The sequence below is a fragment of the Rhipicephalus sanguineus genome, chromosome 6 (assembly GCF_013339695.2).
Source record: "Rhipicephalus sanguineus isolate Rsan-2018 chromosome 6, BIME_Rsan_1.4, whole genome shotgun sequence".
In the NCBI taxonomy this organism is placed as follows: domain Eukaryota; kingdom Metazoa; phylum Arthropoda; class Arachnida; order Ixodida; family Ixodidae; genus Rhipicephalus; species Rhipicephalus sanguineus.
In genome coordinates this window covers 164,769,254-164,784,500 of record NC_051181.1, presented here as the reverse complement: position 1 = coordinate 164,784,500, position 15,247 = coordinate 164,769,254, and the positions used below count along the sequence as shown (strand labels likewise).

At 44.8% G+C, this 15,247-nt stretch overlaps 1 protein-coding gene across 1 annotated transcript in view; it reads right to left on the bottom strand.

The window, feature by feature from the left end:
- The window catches only part of LOC119396986 (structural maintenance of chromosomes flexible hinge domain-containing protein 1), a 218,328-nt gene extending 203,360 nt beyond the window's left edge, over positions 1-14,968 (bottom strand). Inside the window, exons 1-5 of the mRNA XM_049416665.1 lie at positions 14,595-14,968; positions 13,953-14,028; positions 10,254-10,330; positions 5,316-5,397; positions 2,025-2,107 (exon numbers count right to left, since the gene is read on the bottom strand). Coding sequence (XP_049272622.1) covers positions 2,025-2,107; positions 5,316-5,397; positions 10,254-10,330; positions 13,953-14,028; positions 14,595-14,714 — 438 coding nt within the window. The 5' untranslated portion in view covers positions 14,715-14,968. The remainder of the gene's footprint in view (positions 1-2,024; positions 2,108-5,315; positions 5,398-10,253; positions 10,331-13,952; positions 14,029-14,594) is intronic.
- Positions 14,969-15,247: the final 279 nt, after the last annotated feature.

Below are 15,247 nucleotides of genomic sequence, written 5' to 3'. Positions count from 1 at the left end.
AACCGCGGGGCTGCGTCGCGGGAAAAACGTTCCGCTCGAAAGCGTGCTCAACCCGCTCACGAATTTAGTGAAGCTGAGTCGAGCTATGAGTCCGAAGACGACACCAGCTCATCTTCAAGCGCTGACAGCGACGATGCTTCGAGCCAGCCCGGGCCATCCTCAGCTGTGTACCGATAAGTTTCGTTTTCGGCCTTGAGCGGTCTCGTCCGTCGTGAGCGCTTATCTGCCGATCTCGGGTGCACGACCTTTGAGATGTCCTGGTTATCTGCAGGATACGCACAGCGCTTGGACAGGATGTGCTGCCGCCGGCAGTCAGCAAGCTTCGATTTTCACCAAGAAGGCCGCCCGGCGCGCATCTCGGCCCGGCACACCGGAGCAGCGCAAAACGTTTCACGACGACGCGTGATTTTTTTTCCTGTTTTTCACAGCAGAGGTCATCAGGACCATCTGCGAAAATACCAACAAATAGGCTTGGATGCATATCTTGGGCCTTCTGACGTATGCCGAAAAAGATGCCGACGTATGCCAAAAAAAGTGCAGCACCACCCCAAAAAGATGCCGAAAAGGAAAAACTGCCGCAAGTGCTATGAGGAACGCAAAGTTGAAAAAAAAAACGAACGTTCTTTGTGAAACCTGTGGCGTCTACCTGTGCTTCACGAAAACCAGAAACTGCTTCACCGCATGGCACGAGCGGTGAAGCAGTTTTCGGTCTGCAGTATTTTTGATCTGTGTGAAAAATGGCTTTATGCAGATTGTTTATTTTTCTTTTAGAATATTCCTAGTTCATTTCCCTTCAAAATGTATATTTTGAATTTTGTTTGTTCGTAATATTTTTGTAGATATTGTGTTTTGTTTGTACTGTTTTTCTCAAGTTCCTGCAAAAGTGGTAGATTTCAGATTTTTTGTAAGTTTTGTAACATCTTTTTTGTTTTAAAACTTGTGTTATCTATAAAGAGCAATTCATTTGGTGTGCTGCAATATTACCTAGAGCATTATTTATACTAGCAATAAATTTCTTCGTCAGACCTATAAAAAATGGCCATTTTCATGCGGTAATGAAAGAGTTAATCCCCATTTTTCACACTTTATCCTTCAGCATCATGAAGTGCCAACTATCCCAATCACCACCAAAAGCGCCACCCTTCTCTTTGACTCTAATACTTTCAAAGTCCCCTTGGAGTGTTGTTGAAACGCTTGTTTCAATTATGGTGGTAGCTTCATCCGCTACTCCAGAAGGCAAACAGGTGCCAACAACAAAGAGATTCACAGGAGCATGCGTGCCACATAGAATGAAGTGCATGGCCACAAGAAAGAAAACGGAATTTCTGGACAAGCTGACGCACTGTGTCTGTCTCAACAGTTGTCTGTCTATGTTAAAGAAGCCTGCTCTTTCTCAGTGTAAAGGCTCTCTTGCCTTTACATGGAATTAGAATTAATGACTTTTCACTGTATTATATCCTCTAAGTTGCTTAGTCCTCGCACATCATATGTTTTGGGATCCCTAAGCACCTGTGACGGAAAGTTTGTGACATCACGGCAACCGAGATAAAATATTCCTTGATGAGAAGAATGAGGCCGTTTGCATCTGGAGTGGCTATTTTTTTTATACAAAGAGGAATGCATGCAAGTGTTCACATTAACTCTGAGAAAACATGCAAGGATTACATACATGGCACACGTTACTGAACTCATTTCTGCCCCTTTGCTCCAAACTAAGAGCTCCACCCATAAGAGGATGTACCACTACACCACATGTCATCATGATACAATACAAACAAAATTGTGTGCAATATGGAATACAGGCAAGCACAACACTTTATTATGAGAGGCAAGCCAAGAAGAGGGCCAGAAGCACCAGCACACAATTGTTGACCACTGTCTGCACAGCAAGGTACTGTATAGACGTACGCAGGGTTCCCCATTGGGGAGAGGGGTGGGGGGGTGGGGGGGTCAATGCTAAGGGGGCGGCCGCTCCCGTGCACACGCTTATGATTACACATACAGAAATTACAGCAGATACTCACCAGTTTCAGCTCAATTTTCCGACTACCAACATTGTTCTTGGTGGCTGCCAAGGAATTGTCAATGAGCTCAGCAAATGCATATGCTAGAAGAAAAATTATGCCAAAAGTCATCAGTAGAACTCTGAAGTGGGCTTGCTGGCCATTCTACATCTTTGATGAAAAAAAAAAGCATAACAAAACAGAAGTAGGCAATAGCACGTGAAACACCCACCTTGCGCATGACAAATTTGCTTAATGTTTCCACTAGACAGACAAAACATGAGCGTGTAAAGGCCCAACGTCCACTCTTAGACACTAACTTCTAAAATCGAAAACACTCACAAAGAACACATTGATATGCATCTATGTAAGTGATGAAGCATCTTTTTCCTATATGCTGGCCTTTACTTCCTGTGTGGCTGTCACCAGCAGTCAAGTGCATTAACCCTTTGCAGTCCACTGCCGGGCCCTGTCCCACAACGCAATGCGGCCCATACTAGTGGTCTGCTGTCGGCGACCGTCCAACAATGTTTGCGGTTTTATCACTGCAATGCGCGTGCATCCTCCCCATTCATGATGCGCCATCTCTTCACGAATAAACAAACTTTATTTTGTTGATGTTCACTTTTTTTTTTTTTTTGCACAAGGGTGCAGCACAATATTCAGCTCTGACCTTCTGGCTGTTCACGGTAAAGCATGGCCACTTTTCCACCGCATGCCTTTTATGGCGGTAATGAACCATTTACCGAAAGTGAGGATGATTTTAGTGAGGAAGAGAATTATGTGCCTCCACCAGACTATGATGACAGTAATTTGTCAGAAGCAAGTGATGAAGACCACGATAGAGGTGCAGTTGACCATGTGGATCACTGCTTTGCGAGCCACGCATTTTCATGCAAGTCAATGAAATGGTGGCAAAAGCGTGTCTTTTCTTGCATCTCGAAGTTTCGGTTGTCAATAGCTTCATTTTGATGCAAACACAACAGCTGATTCATGCCGAAAAAGAGCAGCAACACCTGCAGTAAAGTTGAACCCCTCAATAACGAAATTCTTGCGGCAACGAAAAAATCTGGCGTTCCCGGCGAACGCTCACAGAGGTCAATGTATTTGCCCCATCTGGACAGCGAAGATTTTAAAAAGCACTCCCACAGCAACGAAAGTTTCAGGTAGTGATTCGCAAACATTTTTTTTTGACCCATGAGCTAGTTGGGAACCCAGACGTTTTGAAAATTACAGCACCGCTCATTCGACAAGTCAGACACATACGTTTCCACCAACAAGCATCAGTGCGACCATTGCTGTTTACATCAGGTCGGGTGATCATTATAGCAACTTTTTTTTTTTTGCTGAGAAGAGTCTTTTGCTAATGCCTTTGTTGGCAACTACATTGGCACATTACGTCTAAAGTGACGACACCCACGAAAGTGACATCACGTCGACAGAAATTCTGTAGATTGCCTAACTGCTTGCTGCTGCGCATCTCTCCGTGCACACACCAAGATCTCCTGCGCTTTGCTTACGTGCAGTGTTGTTCGGCCTGTCGGAAAGATGCCGCCTTCTATTAAGTACGTTTCTGGCGCTTCAGGAGAAGCCTAGGATCCTTCAAAGCAACGTGAAACAGAGCAAAATCAGCAACTTCTTTAAATAAATTTTGGTTGTGCGAAATAATTGGTGTGCTTATTTTTGTATTTTCGCGACAAAAAAATTCTCACGAGGACGAACAAAAATAGCTACTGTGGGGTTCAAGTGTACTGCCTCCTCAAACAGCTTGTGGGTGACTTGAGGGCTCGTGCCGAAAAGCTGGGCCCATTAACACACATTGTGGGGATTGAGGCTTGCCCATCGCCATTGCGCGGGTTTTTTTTCGCCTATTTCTGCCATCTTCATGTCCGATCATGTCGCTCCTCTCCTCCGCCGTCCTACGGCGCTGGGCGAGCGGGGGTGACGTTAAACCCCCTCACCCCGGCGCCGAATCTCGACGGTGGCGCCACGTGCGAGTCTCGCGTGCTCGCGTCTCGCGAGACGTTTTGCGCGGCGGGGGCAGGGGGGGTCAGACCCTCTCTGGACCTCGTAAGGTGAGCACGCATTTTCTTTCCTGTCCGTTGGCTCCTTTGTTTGGGCTCGCTCGGACGGAGTTCGCCAACGGTGCCTTGCGCCAGCGGCGAGCGCTTACCTTACGTTGTCCTTTTCCGAACGCTAGGCCGAAGAGCGGTGTGGTGCATTCGTGCGTGGTCATACTACGCCGAAACCGTACCTATCGAAGCCAACGCGAGCGGAGTTTGCCCTTGCTCGAGCGATCGGGCCCCGTTTTGGTCGCTGATCGTGAGAGCACGCAGCATAGTCGCGAGGGAACGTTTCTCTCAGCGGCGTGTCCCCGTGAGCCCTTTTGCCCGCGGAGACGTGCTCGCGGCACCCTTTGTGTTGTACTTTCGCCCGTGGCATGGTTAAGCCTGTTTTGCTTCTCCCGCCGCCTTTGGGAGCGGGCGTTGTACTGCGTTTGTGGTGTTGCCGCAGGCAATAAAGTGTTGCGGATTTCGAGAGCAGTACTGTGTACTTGCCGCGCTACGCTCGGCGCCTTGTTTGCGCTCGAACGTACGTGTGCAGCGGCGCACTAGTTCGCGCGAGGCGACGGCAGACGCGGCCCTGTGGCTCGCTATGTCCGAACCCACGCTAGTGGCCGTACTCCTGTGAGGTACGTGCACACTACAACATGGAGTGCAAGGAAAGGCTAGGCGGGAAGAACCATTTCAATTACAAGATACCAGGCTGAACCAGCAAGGACTGTGTCGATTGTACTGATCAAAAAACAAAAGGCAGGCTGGAGGGAAACTGTTTTACTGCAAAACTCGCAGTATTAACCCTGGCCTTCACCCAGGGGAAAGCTTCAAGTGCCTCCACCACACGTTGCTCAAGTATTGTTAAAGGAGTTGTGCATACAATGCAAGAGAAAAAATAAATATTCTGCGAGTTTTTCTTGCACAGTTTGCTTTTCTTTGCAGCACTAGAAACTAGCAAAATAGTTTCAGATCGGAGCAGCTGGAAAGAGGGTAAAAGTTTCGGACCACAAAGAGTTAACCTTTTTTTTCCCTCAATCTACTTCAGAACACTTGCCTTTCAGCAATATGGTGGTCACTGCTTGAGGAAGTGCAGAAAGAGAACATTTTGATGGCATTCAATAATATCTGGGGTTTAACGTCCCAAAACCATTTTGATGGCATTCCACTATGCTAGTCTTACAAGGAATATCTGCTTAAAGATATAAAATGCTTTGTTTTTTGGTCACATGTGACCAAGAATGTTGTTTCAACTCACGCAGTGGATTCTGTCCCTCAGAAGCATAGTACTCGTACATGCCAGACTTGATGATTGTGTCATAATGTGGTAGGTACTCCACCTGCAGAGAATTAAAATGAGCCCTTACTTACGTGTTAAAAGACAGCCAGAAATGCACAATTTATTTTTATTAAATGCAACAAAAACAAGGTGTCAACATTTATTCAAAACCAGGAAGTGTCAGAACAGGACACACAGAATAAACAGCAAAAACACGAAATCGTGACAGTATTTCAGTATCGATAAGATAATGTGCTATAAGCAAACATTATTCTAGGATGTACACATTGCAATAAGATCTATTGCATAACTGAAAATGGGCATTAAAGCACTGAATGTAATGTCTAAGTTCCTGGCCTACTCTCCTATATGTATACTCATTTCTACTGTTTCATGCTGCTTTTTAAATTGCATAGCCTGTTTTGTATTTCTCATTTTGTTGTGAAAACCACCAATGTTTTGTACTAAGTATGCAGAATGACACCCCATTCCCCTTCGCCTTTTTTTTCCATTCTGTAGTTCTGAAGCTCTTCTAATGTATGTATTCTTTTCACGAATGTAAGGTACTAGCGTGCAGTGCCCCACCAGGACCTACGAGGTTCTCTAAATAATAAAAAAAAAGACATGCACAGACACTGCTATCGGAAGGTTTAACAGTAATCAGGTTAAAGTTGTGCCAATTTGTCAATGACATACCGTATATACTCGTGTAAGGGCCGCACCCCTACTTTGGAGGGGGAATTTCGAAAAAAAAATTCAAAAAGTCCCGCCAGAAAAGTGTAGTTAGTTAAATTGCAGCTAGATGGCGCTGCCAGCTTTTCCGCTTCCGCCGACCTCAACGGCGCCATTATTGCTTTGTGTGGCGCATCGTTGGCATCGTGTGGGTAGCTTGGCAGTGTTTCTTCAGATCGGCCTGTTTGAGCCATCGCAGGTGAGGGACGATGGGCCGGCACTTGAGATCTTTCACTGCAGCCTTTAAACTGCAAGTGATTGAATATGCCGAGGAGCACGACAAGCGAGAAGCTGGACGCAAATTTGACGTCGATGAGAAGTGCGTGCATTACTGGATGAAACAGAAAGATGCCCTCGCCGCTACCAACAGGAGCTGAAAGGCATTTCGCGGAAAGAAGTGCAAGTACCCGGAACTCGAAGGCGAACTTGTCAAATATGTCATCAACACTCGAAGGGACGGCTACACCGTCTCAACTGACATGATCCGCGTGAAAGCCCTGGCCATCGCTCGCCACATGGAAATACCCCAGGCACAATTCAAGGCAAGTCAGGGGTGGGCATCACTACAACAAGTGTGTGCGTGGATTTTGAGTGCGTGGCGTGCCGTGTCATCACGGCACGCCACGCACTCAAAACAGTCGCGAAAAGCTTCAAGTTGACTGGAATTTCAAACTGCATGAGCAGCGCTGAGGGTGAATGTCTCTGGGAGGACGCCAACGCCGAGGCGAGCTCTTCCCAGAATGAGGACAGCGATAGCGAAATGGAATCGTAATAAAAACCTTCCTGGAATGTCATTTGTGACTCTCTTACACTCTGCTACTGTCGCGGAAACAGTACAGACCTTTGGTGAGCTTTCATCGGCCTGATTCGTGTAAGGGTCGCACCAAGCAAAAGTTTCGAAAAAAAAAGTGTGGCCCTTACACAAGTATATACGGTACTTCAGTGCAAAAGCATGGGCAACATACTACTAACAATAGGATGGTTTGGAAAAAATTAAAAGCACAGACAACCACTTAGAAGTCAAATTTAGACAACCCCATGAATGGAAAGATTGTACACTCAAACCTCGTTATAACGAAGTAAATGAAGAATAGTCTTGTCATAGCTACAGTGTTACAAATAAACGTTTATAACGAATTTTCGGATATGACGAAGTTATTTTCGTGGCAGATGCGACTTTATTATAATGAGCTTTGAGTGTAGATTGTATCGGCTAAAATAAGCCCTGCTTCTCTCATTAGACACCAGATTTATATTTTTATTTCTTCACCAAGGTCACTTTTGGCACCTCATGCGGCAAACAAAAGAAGATGCACCTGATCCTGATCACATAACCTTCTACTGGTGTATGCGGTTAATGGTCGCTATATCAGTGTCAATATGCAGTACATTTTTTTTTTTTATTATAATCTTTTTTAACTTAAAATGTGCCCATACACCTTCAGCTGTAGTGGCCAGAACAGTGGCATCACCTTCGCTTGACGTGTGATCCCATGCTCACGAGCAGCAGCACGTCGCCTCTCCAATTAGCTCCGGCAATGTGCTGTTGCTGGAGCTAATCGTGGAGGCCACGGGCAGCATGAAAGTTAGCTGAAGGACTAACGGAACCTGTAGTCAGGTTGGAGAAGTACTAGGACCGCCTGGCTCATGAGCCAGTAGAGAGATTTCATGTGACGACGATCGTTCGAAAATTTTGACTTTCCAGATTGGCAAGTACTGATGCCATATGTATGTGTTCATGTGCTTTGCCTGTGTTCTCATTTATATGCGCTACAATATTATTTAAGGACTCCACACCAACAAGCCAGCATTGCGACAACAGGTGCATGTAATGACTTAGCATTCACGCAAAAGAGAAGTGGATAAACTAGCTTTCCCAAAGCATACGCGCACATTAAAATGTTTGGTTTGGTTTGTTCAAGGCAAAATTGTTACAAAATTGCCTTGGGGGACACGACTAAACTCTGAGTAATTGCCTGACTGGGTCATGCCCCCCTGGTGCTATCACTCGTGACTATCCCTTAAACAGTAACAAAACGGAAACTTGGGCCAGTTGGTTGTACTTCATATTTACCGGCAGCGCAACCACACACACGGACAGAGAAAAGAAGCGAAACGGAAACGGTGTTTCCGTTTCGCTTCTTTTCTCTGTCCGTGTGTGTGGTTGCGCTGCCGGTAAATATGAAGTATCCCCTAAACAGCCTGGGCAACATCTTCATTGCATGAGTCTCAACCAACAACTTATACTGTAAAACCTCATTAATTCGAACTCGGTTATTTCGAAATCCCGCTTAATTCGAAGGGTTTCTGCGGTCCCGTATTTTGCAATGCAAATCTGAGTGGATATTTTGAAGCGGCGGTCAGCGCCAGCCCGGTTAATTTGAAAACTTTGGGTGCCATGTGCCCATTCCCGATCCCGGTTTCGCCACAACTCCGCGGAAGCGACGGCCATTAGGAGCCACAGGGCAATGCAGCGTAGCGATATTAATGAGTGACAGTTGAAGCAACCCAGCCTCGCTGGTGCTAGCGCAAAAAAAGTAATAAAGAAAAAAAAACGCGGTCTCATAGTCAGCTACGTGCGCCTGCGGAAAATAAGGCGTGCTTCACTGCAGCATAGCGGTGACATGCGGGTAGCATGTCGCATGCGTCTCACAACGTCAGCGCGTCATGATTTACCCATTCTTTTTGGGAAAAGAAAAGATAATAAAGGACGACCTGACGGAATTCATGATGTATGCGAACCTCCGACTGGCGGTTGCTCCGGCAATTTGCCCACTTGCACTGCTGGCGGAGTTCTTGCCTGTAACGCCCCCCTACTTCGAAAACTCAGTTCGAAAACTTCAATGATCATGTTTTCCAGCCAGAACAGATCGCGGATTCCATCACACTGGCCATTATCATATTCTTTATTTTACCAGAAAGAATGGGCGAATGGTCGCATCATGACGCACTGGCGCTGCGAGGAGCAGGTGACATGCTGCCCGCGTGTCACCACTGTGCTGCAGTGAAGCACACCTTCTTTTCCGCAGGCACACATTTCAGCTAACCACGAGACTTCTTTTCTTTTCTTTTTTTTTTTTTTTTTGTGCTGATAGCAGTGAGGCCTGCCGTTTTCCCGGGTTTGCGGCAAATATGGGACCGGGTATTGCTGGAAAACAACCCTTGGAGCCGCAAACTAGAAGGCCAAACGACCAACTCTGATTACTTTCAGTAATTCAAAGTTCCTTGCATGCCGCTTTTTGTACGTTTCGTTAATTCGAAAACCCGCTTAATTCGAAAGTTTTTCACAGTCCCAGTGACTTTGAACTAACGAGGTTTTACTGTACTACCATAAAATTCTGAGCAAGCACCCCCACCCGAGCAAATGCCCCCTCCAATTTCACTGCCAATTTCAAATTTCCGCATCACTCAGGCAAAGTTCCCCTTCCTCACCGCACCCTGGTCATGCACCATGTCCATGCAACATTGGCCTGCTTGAATACCATCCAATCCTGCTTGGCACCTAAAATTTGCCGTCAAATTTTGATTATTTTTTTTCCTGTACAATGATCACACCCGGAACTGGGCGCATGACACCCATGATGATACTGCGGGTCCCGGGAACAAAAGCATAGACTGTATTCCAAGATGGCACCTGCGACAACGTAGCCAGCAAAAGTAAGGCCTCCAAGATCTGTATTTGTTGCTTAGAGCTGTTGCATTGGCTCATCAGTGGAGGTGCTTCCATGCCATGCTTCCTGCGGTCTGATTGCATTGCCATTATGTTTCTTGTGTTTATGAGCTGTCGTAATGGGGCGTGTCATGAATGAGAGCGTGAAGACTTTGAGGAAGTTCACATGCACTTTTGACAACTATGCTGCCACCATCTTGAATCTTGGTGCCATTCCAAGAAAGCAACCATTCCTCCACTTTGACGGTAATTTTGACTTGCTGAGGAGACGTGCCTGCTCGGGATTTTAGGGTTTAGACTAGAGTACGAACGAACATTTGAATTTGGAGTGTTTTGTGAATCACTTCACAAAGACCAAGTGAGCAACTCAAGATCTGGGGACACAGATTTTATGATAGGCAATCTGCAAGCAAGCTCAATACACCATTATGTTAGTCGAGTAAAGCAAGTGCCAGTCAAGTATACAGCAGAGCACTGCTATGGGTTAGCACCGTGCATATAACAAACAAACTCACCTTCTGAAACGTTTGTCCTGTGAGCTCTTGGTCAATGTTCTTGAGCACATACAGGGTCTCGCCTCCTTCAAGCTTCTCTGAAAGAAGTAGGGAACTCGTCAGATTTCTCATCAAATCAATGTTTTGAAGATTGCCAACAGCATGCTTGTCATCATCATACGCCTCAAAATGTTTTCATTAGATTAGTGCGCTAAGTAAGCTGTTTCTTAACCATTGATTGCAATGAATTGTTGAGTACCTTAATCCCTCCGGACTCCTGATGACACCAAGATTATATTAACACCAGTGTTTAATACAAGTTCTTTATCCTCACCTAGACATTCACGTGAGGTTTCCTGAAGACCACTTGGCCATCCTTTGCATTAAGCAGCCTCATTTACACTTCCCCGCCCTTTTGGCTAGCACTAACTTATGCTCCAATGAACAGGTAATTCACAAGACATAACCAAAAGAAGTCTTAGTTTCAGAACCTTTGCTCCGAAATATCCAGGAATTTATATTTCTTATGAACATACAGTAAATCTCGCTAAACGGAATCTAGAGGAACCGGGAAAATATGCTCCATATAACGGGAGTTCAGTTTACCAAGATGAATAGCGTACGACGGTGAAATACAAAACCAACCTAATTTCAAGCAGTTTTTCTATAGAAGGGGCAATTCCTTTTAAACAACTTCCATTCACTGAGATTCTGCTTATACATACTATATGTTCATTTTCGCAGTCCATCACATTCTTAATACTGGCCACCTTAAAGGGACAGAAAAACGATTTTTCTCGTATTAGTAAATTACAATCTCGCAATGCCGAAAGCACCATTCTTGCCACGGTAAACAAGAAAATGTACAGAAAAAAATACAAGTGGTGACATCGCCTTGAACTCGCTGCACCAGCTCGCCGTGATATCACAGATTTTAATAGCATCTGCCAGGGCCTACATAATTGTCTGTCACTAAAAAATTATCTACATTCTGTTCTAAGGGACGCAAAGTCTTAGCATAGCAAGTTTCAGAAAATTTCATTGAACCAATGTGGCCAAAATACTCAACATGACGCTGAAATTCGAGACATAACACTGAATTTTGCCTGCTGAAATTTCAGCACGAAAGTCAGACCTGAAACTTTAGCTTTCATTTCCTCTTCTAATAATTAACCTATGATGACAAAATTGATGACAAGAGAGTTATGACAGAACCAGTTATCCGTCTAGACTGGTTTAAATGTACTGACAAACGGCCAGGACGTGTCACAAGAAACTTATGGAAGTGGAATGATTGTGAATTACAGAGATAAAAGTAAGCATTCTATTCGTCGTTTGAAGAGTATTTGTCTTCTTAAGTTGCGCTTGAAAGTCACAAAATCTGGCATGGCATTCAAACTGATGTATGTAGTCTGCTGTTCTTTAAGCACACCTCCATTCATGCTTAAAATTATAGTCTGCACATCACTATTAGGCAGTTGACGCAGAGAAGCAGCACTGCCTTTGTGGCAACTATTGGGACCATGTGAGCCGTGGTGCATGCGTGTGCAATGAACTGCAACACACTAAAGGCCGAACTATATGCAGCATTTCTGGTGACATTTTCCCGGCGTTGCGTTCCTCGGCATCGATGCTATTGGTGACGGTGGCCAAAACGTCCACCTCAGGACGGTCCAGACATCACCGGGGTCAGCGTCGGCGCCAGAAGCAGTTCGATGGATGCCGGACCAATCAGCGTCCGGCTGGCAGCGACTTCCGCTACGTAACAGCGTCGTCGCTGTAGCCAAAATGGCTGCCGCCCGCCTCGGATCTAACAAGTCGTCGCCGTGCACTGTGTGGCCCTCAACTTCTCAAATGATGCTTGTACTTGACTTAGGTTGTTCCCTAGAAGCTTCGACAGCAAAGCGCTCGTGATATCTTTGAACTCTTTTCGAGAGCCGTACTCAAGTTAATCGGTAGGCTTACTACGAATGAGTGTATTGGCCGAATACGTGGCCTCAAAGATGTGCGACAACTTCAAGCACAGAGGCCATATATTACGAGTGTGTGGTTCTTCTTAATGCCAAAAGCTGGCGCTACAAGTAAAAAAAAAATTTTTTTAAATAGACCTTTCGGCAGCACTGTGACTCGTTTTTTGCACCACAAAACTGCAAATAAGACATAAGGGCTATAATCAAGAATACATCTTGTTGGTCCATTGACGGAAACTGTACACTGCTTTACGAGGTGTCGGGTTCATTCCCTCTGGTCACACTGAGACGCTGAGCGGACGCTGGCCTTAACGCTCCTCATATGGTTTTCCGCCCTCTCTGACGGCGTTTATGCAACGACGCTGAGGGACGCAACGTCAGAAAACGCTGGCAAAAATGCTGTATATGTTTCGGCCTTAGCATGCACCACAATTGCGCTCACCTACCAGTGTTTGCAGCATTTCTACATTACCACTCCATGATTAGACACCCTGACTGGCAAGCTTTCTGTTGCACTATGGAAAACAGCTACAGTAAAACTTAGTTGCTAGTCTCGTTAACGTTTCTCTTTGGTGTCCCTTTAAGCTTTCCTATTTCCATGGAGCCCATGACACACATCCATACACTACCACGGAAAAAACCATGATGTTTAACCAGAGGAATTTCAGTTTTGAGGTTCACATATTTGTCTTTCATAATCTTTGAACGTCCACCCATTGCTATCTTTCCCAGTACTCTTCTTCACTACATTTCTTCTGAACAGCTACCATTTTTGTCTATTCTGGATACTAGGAAAGAGGTAGCTGCTTGAAACAAGTAGTGTGACTGCTGGACACATTCCGTGTTCAGTATGACCAAAGGCACTTCCACAGGCCTCTGCTTCTGTATGGCACTTTAGTAGCACAATGCAAAGTTACAAAAGCAATATCTTTCTTCTACAGTGAGCAGCATACAAGCGTACAAGGAATATGGAGAGCACAAACGACATTCTCCCTGTAAACATTCATTCAAATTATGGCACAATGACTTTGACATTACCAGATACAACGCTAAAGAATGGTTTACCCCACACTGCGACAACTCAATCATTTTATGCAATTAAACATTTCATTAAGTTTGTTTACCTATATAACCAAGTTTACATCTTTCATTATACTGTCTCCTATTCATGTTTATATTTTTGACAACCAGATATCATTTGGCTTTGTTTCGTTGCTATAGTGTGTGTGTGTGTGTGTTTTAACCCATGTTCACTGTTCTTCCATCCACCTCATCACATACTATTATTAACTGAGAGTCCCGCTGCAGCCTTTGACTATGGGACCCTCGTTTGTATATTACCTGCCCACGAAACCTCTATAAAACGTTTCATAGAGGTTTATAAAGGTTTTAAACATTTTAAAGACGTTTTATAGAGGTTTTGTGTTTCATGGGTGTATCCATTTCAATGTGTTCAAACAATCATAAAACTTCCAACTTCAATCATCGTCCATCTGCACACTGCTAACGAAACATTTTTCAATTCAGCATACTACGCAATACTGTTTACATGGCGCTTAGATTTTGACATTGTGCGGACACGAACAGAGCACGTAGTTTTCACACTCCCAGAGGTTTTTCTACACGACAAGCAAAAAACACAACATTTGACAATCGGTGCATGACTCGCAAGCAACCAGCTTTCCTACATCACATTTTTTTTTTTTTTTGGCCATAAAAGCACGTAATCACTCATCATGCATACCCTTACCGTAAGTAGCCTTGTTAATCTCTTCTCTGTTTGTTGTGCAGATAACGAATGGCTCCGAGGAGGCGATCCCATAGTGCTGTGAAAATGAGATACATTATACGGCACGTAAAGGCGCTCTACCAGTCCAGTCTTTTTAAGAGGGCAAGCAGCATGAAACCACAATGCAAGTAAAACAGCGAGACTGTCAAACGGTGTTACCAACACATAGCTAGATTGGCTTGCTAACGTGATCGCCGCTTCGTCGCACGTGATATTGTGTACACGAACCAAACGATCAGAAATGTGATAAAGTAGCGCAACCTACAACAGCAATAAGAAGGGCGCTATTCCAGCAAGGCCAGGACAGAGAAATTAGAAGCACTTAATTCTATTATATCTGATGCTGAAAGCGCTATCAGCATTAGGTAGTAAGCCTATTGCGGCATGTTGATTTTCACACATAGAAAAAAAAAAACTGTTAATACTATGCCGTAAAGATTACGACGGTTATGAGATAGGCACATTACGAGTCGTTCTGTCACGCCAATAAAAAAGCATGTCAGCATTTTGCTTTGACACAAGGATGAACAACACGCTATGTTCACAAGTCGGCTTGTCGATTAACGTCACAAGAGCTGAAACTCAAGAAGTTTGGGTATCTACCTTTATTATCCGTGTCCTTAGATCCAGGTAGTCATCCTTCGGCCCCACGGCAATCACAGACTCTGGTGTATTGCTTTTTCGGCGGTCGTAAACAAAAAACTGTTTATTTGCTGCGGCCATATTGTTTTCCACAGCTAACGTCCTCGTTGAAAAAAAAAATTAAAAAAAGGATACAGGGAACGACACTTTCCTAACTAAACGCCCCTTAATCCCTTCGGGAATGTAGCAAATACAGCAGGAAGAGGGTGCGTGTTTTCATTGCAAGGCGTCAACGAGCGCTAGAAGAAACTTACTTCGCTTGCAGCTATGATATTCCGACGAAATAAAAAACGACGCGTTCAGCAAGCGCCATCTACGATTTCGGGTCGCTTTCAACTTTGAGGCTTCGGATGGCTTTGGATCAATCTTCATGACAGAAGACATGGCTTACTACTTCAAGTCTTCAAGCAACGCTTCAAGTTACATGCATAGAGGAAGAATTAGCTTTTTTACCCCATGGTTACATCAACAGCTGATTCTTCTGAGTTCTACACGTTGATTCTACAATGCCTTATTCAACGGTCCAGTCGATGTGCTTTATTCCATGTCCCAGCGCTCAGCATGACCTGAAACATGAGTAAATGCTGACCGTGATGCTGACGTCGGTTCCCAAT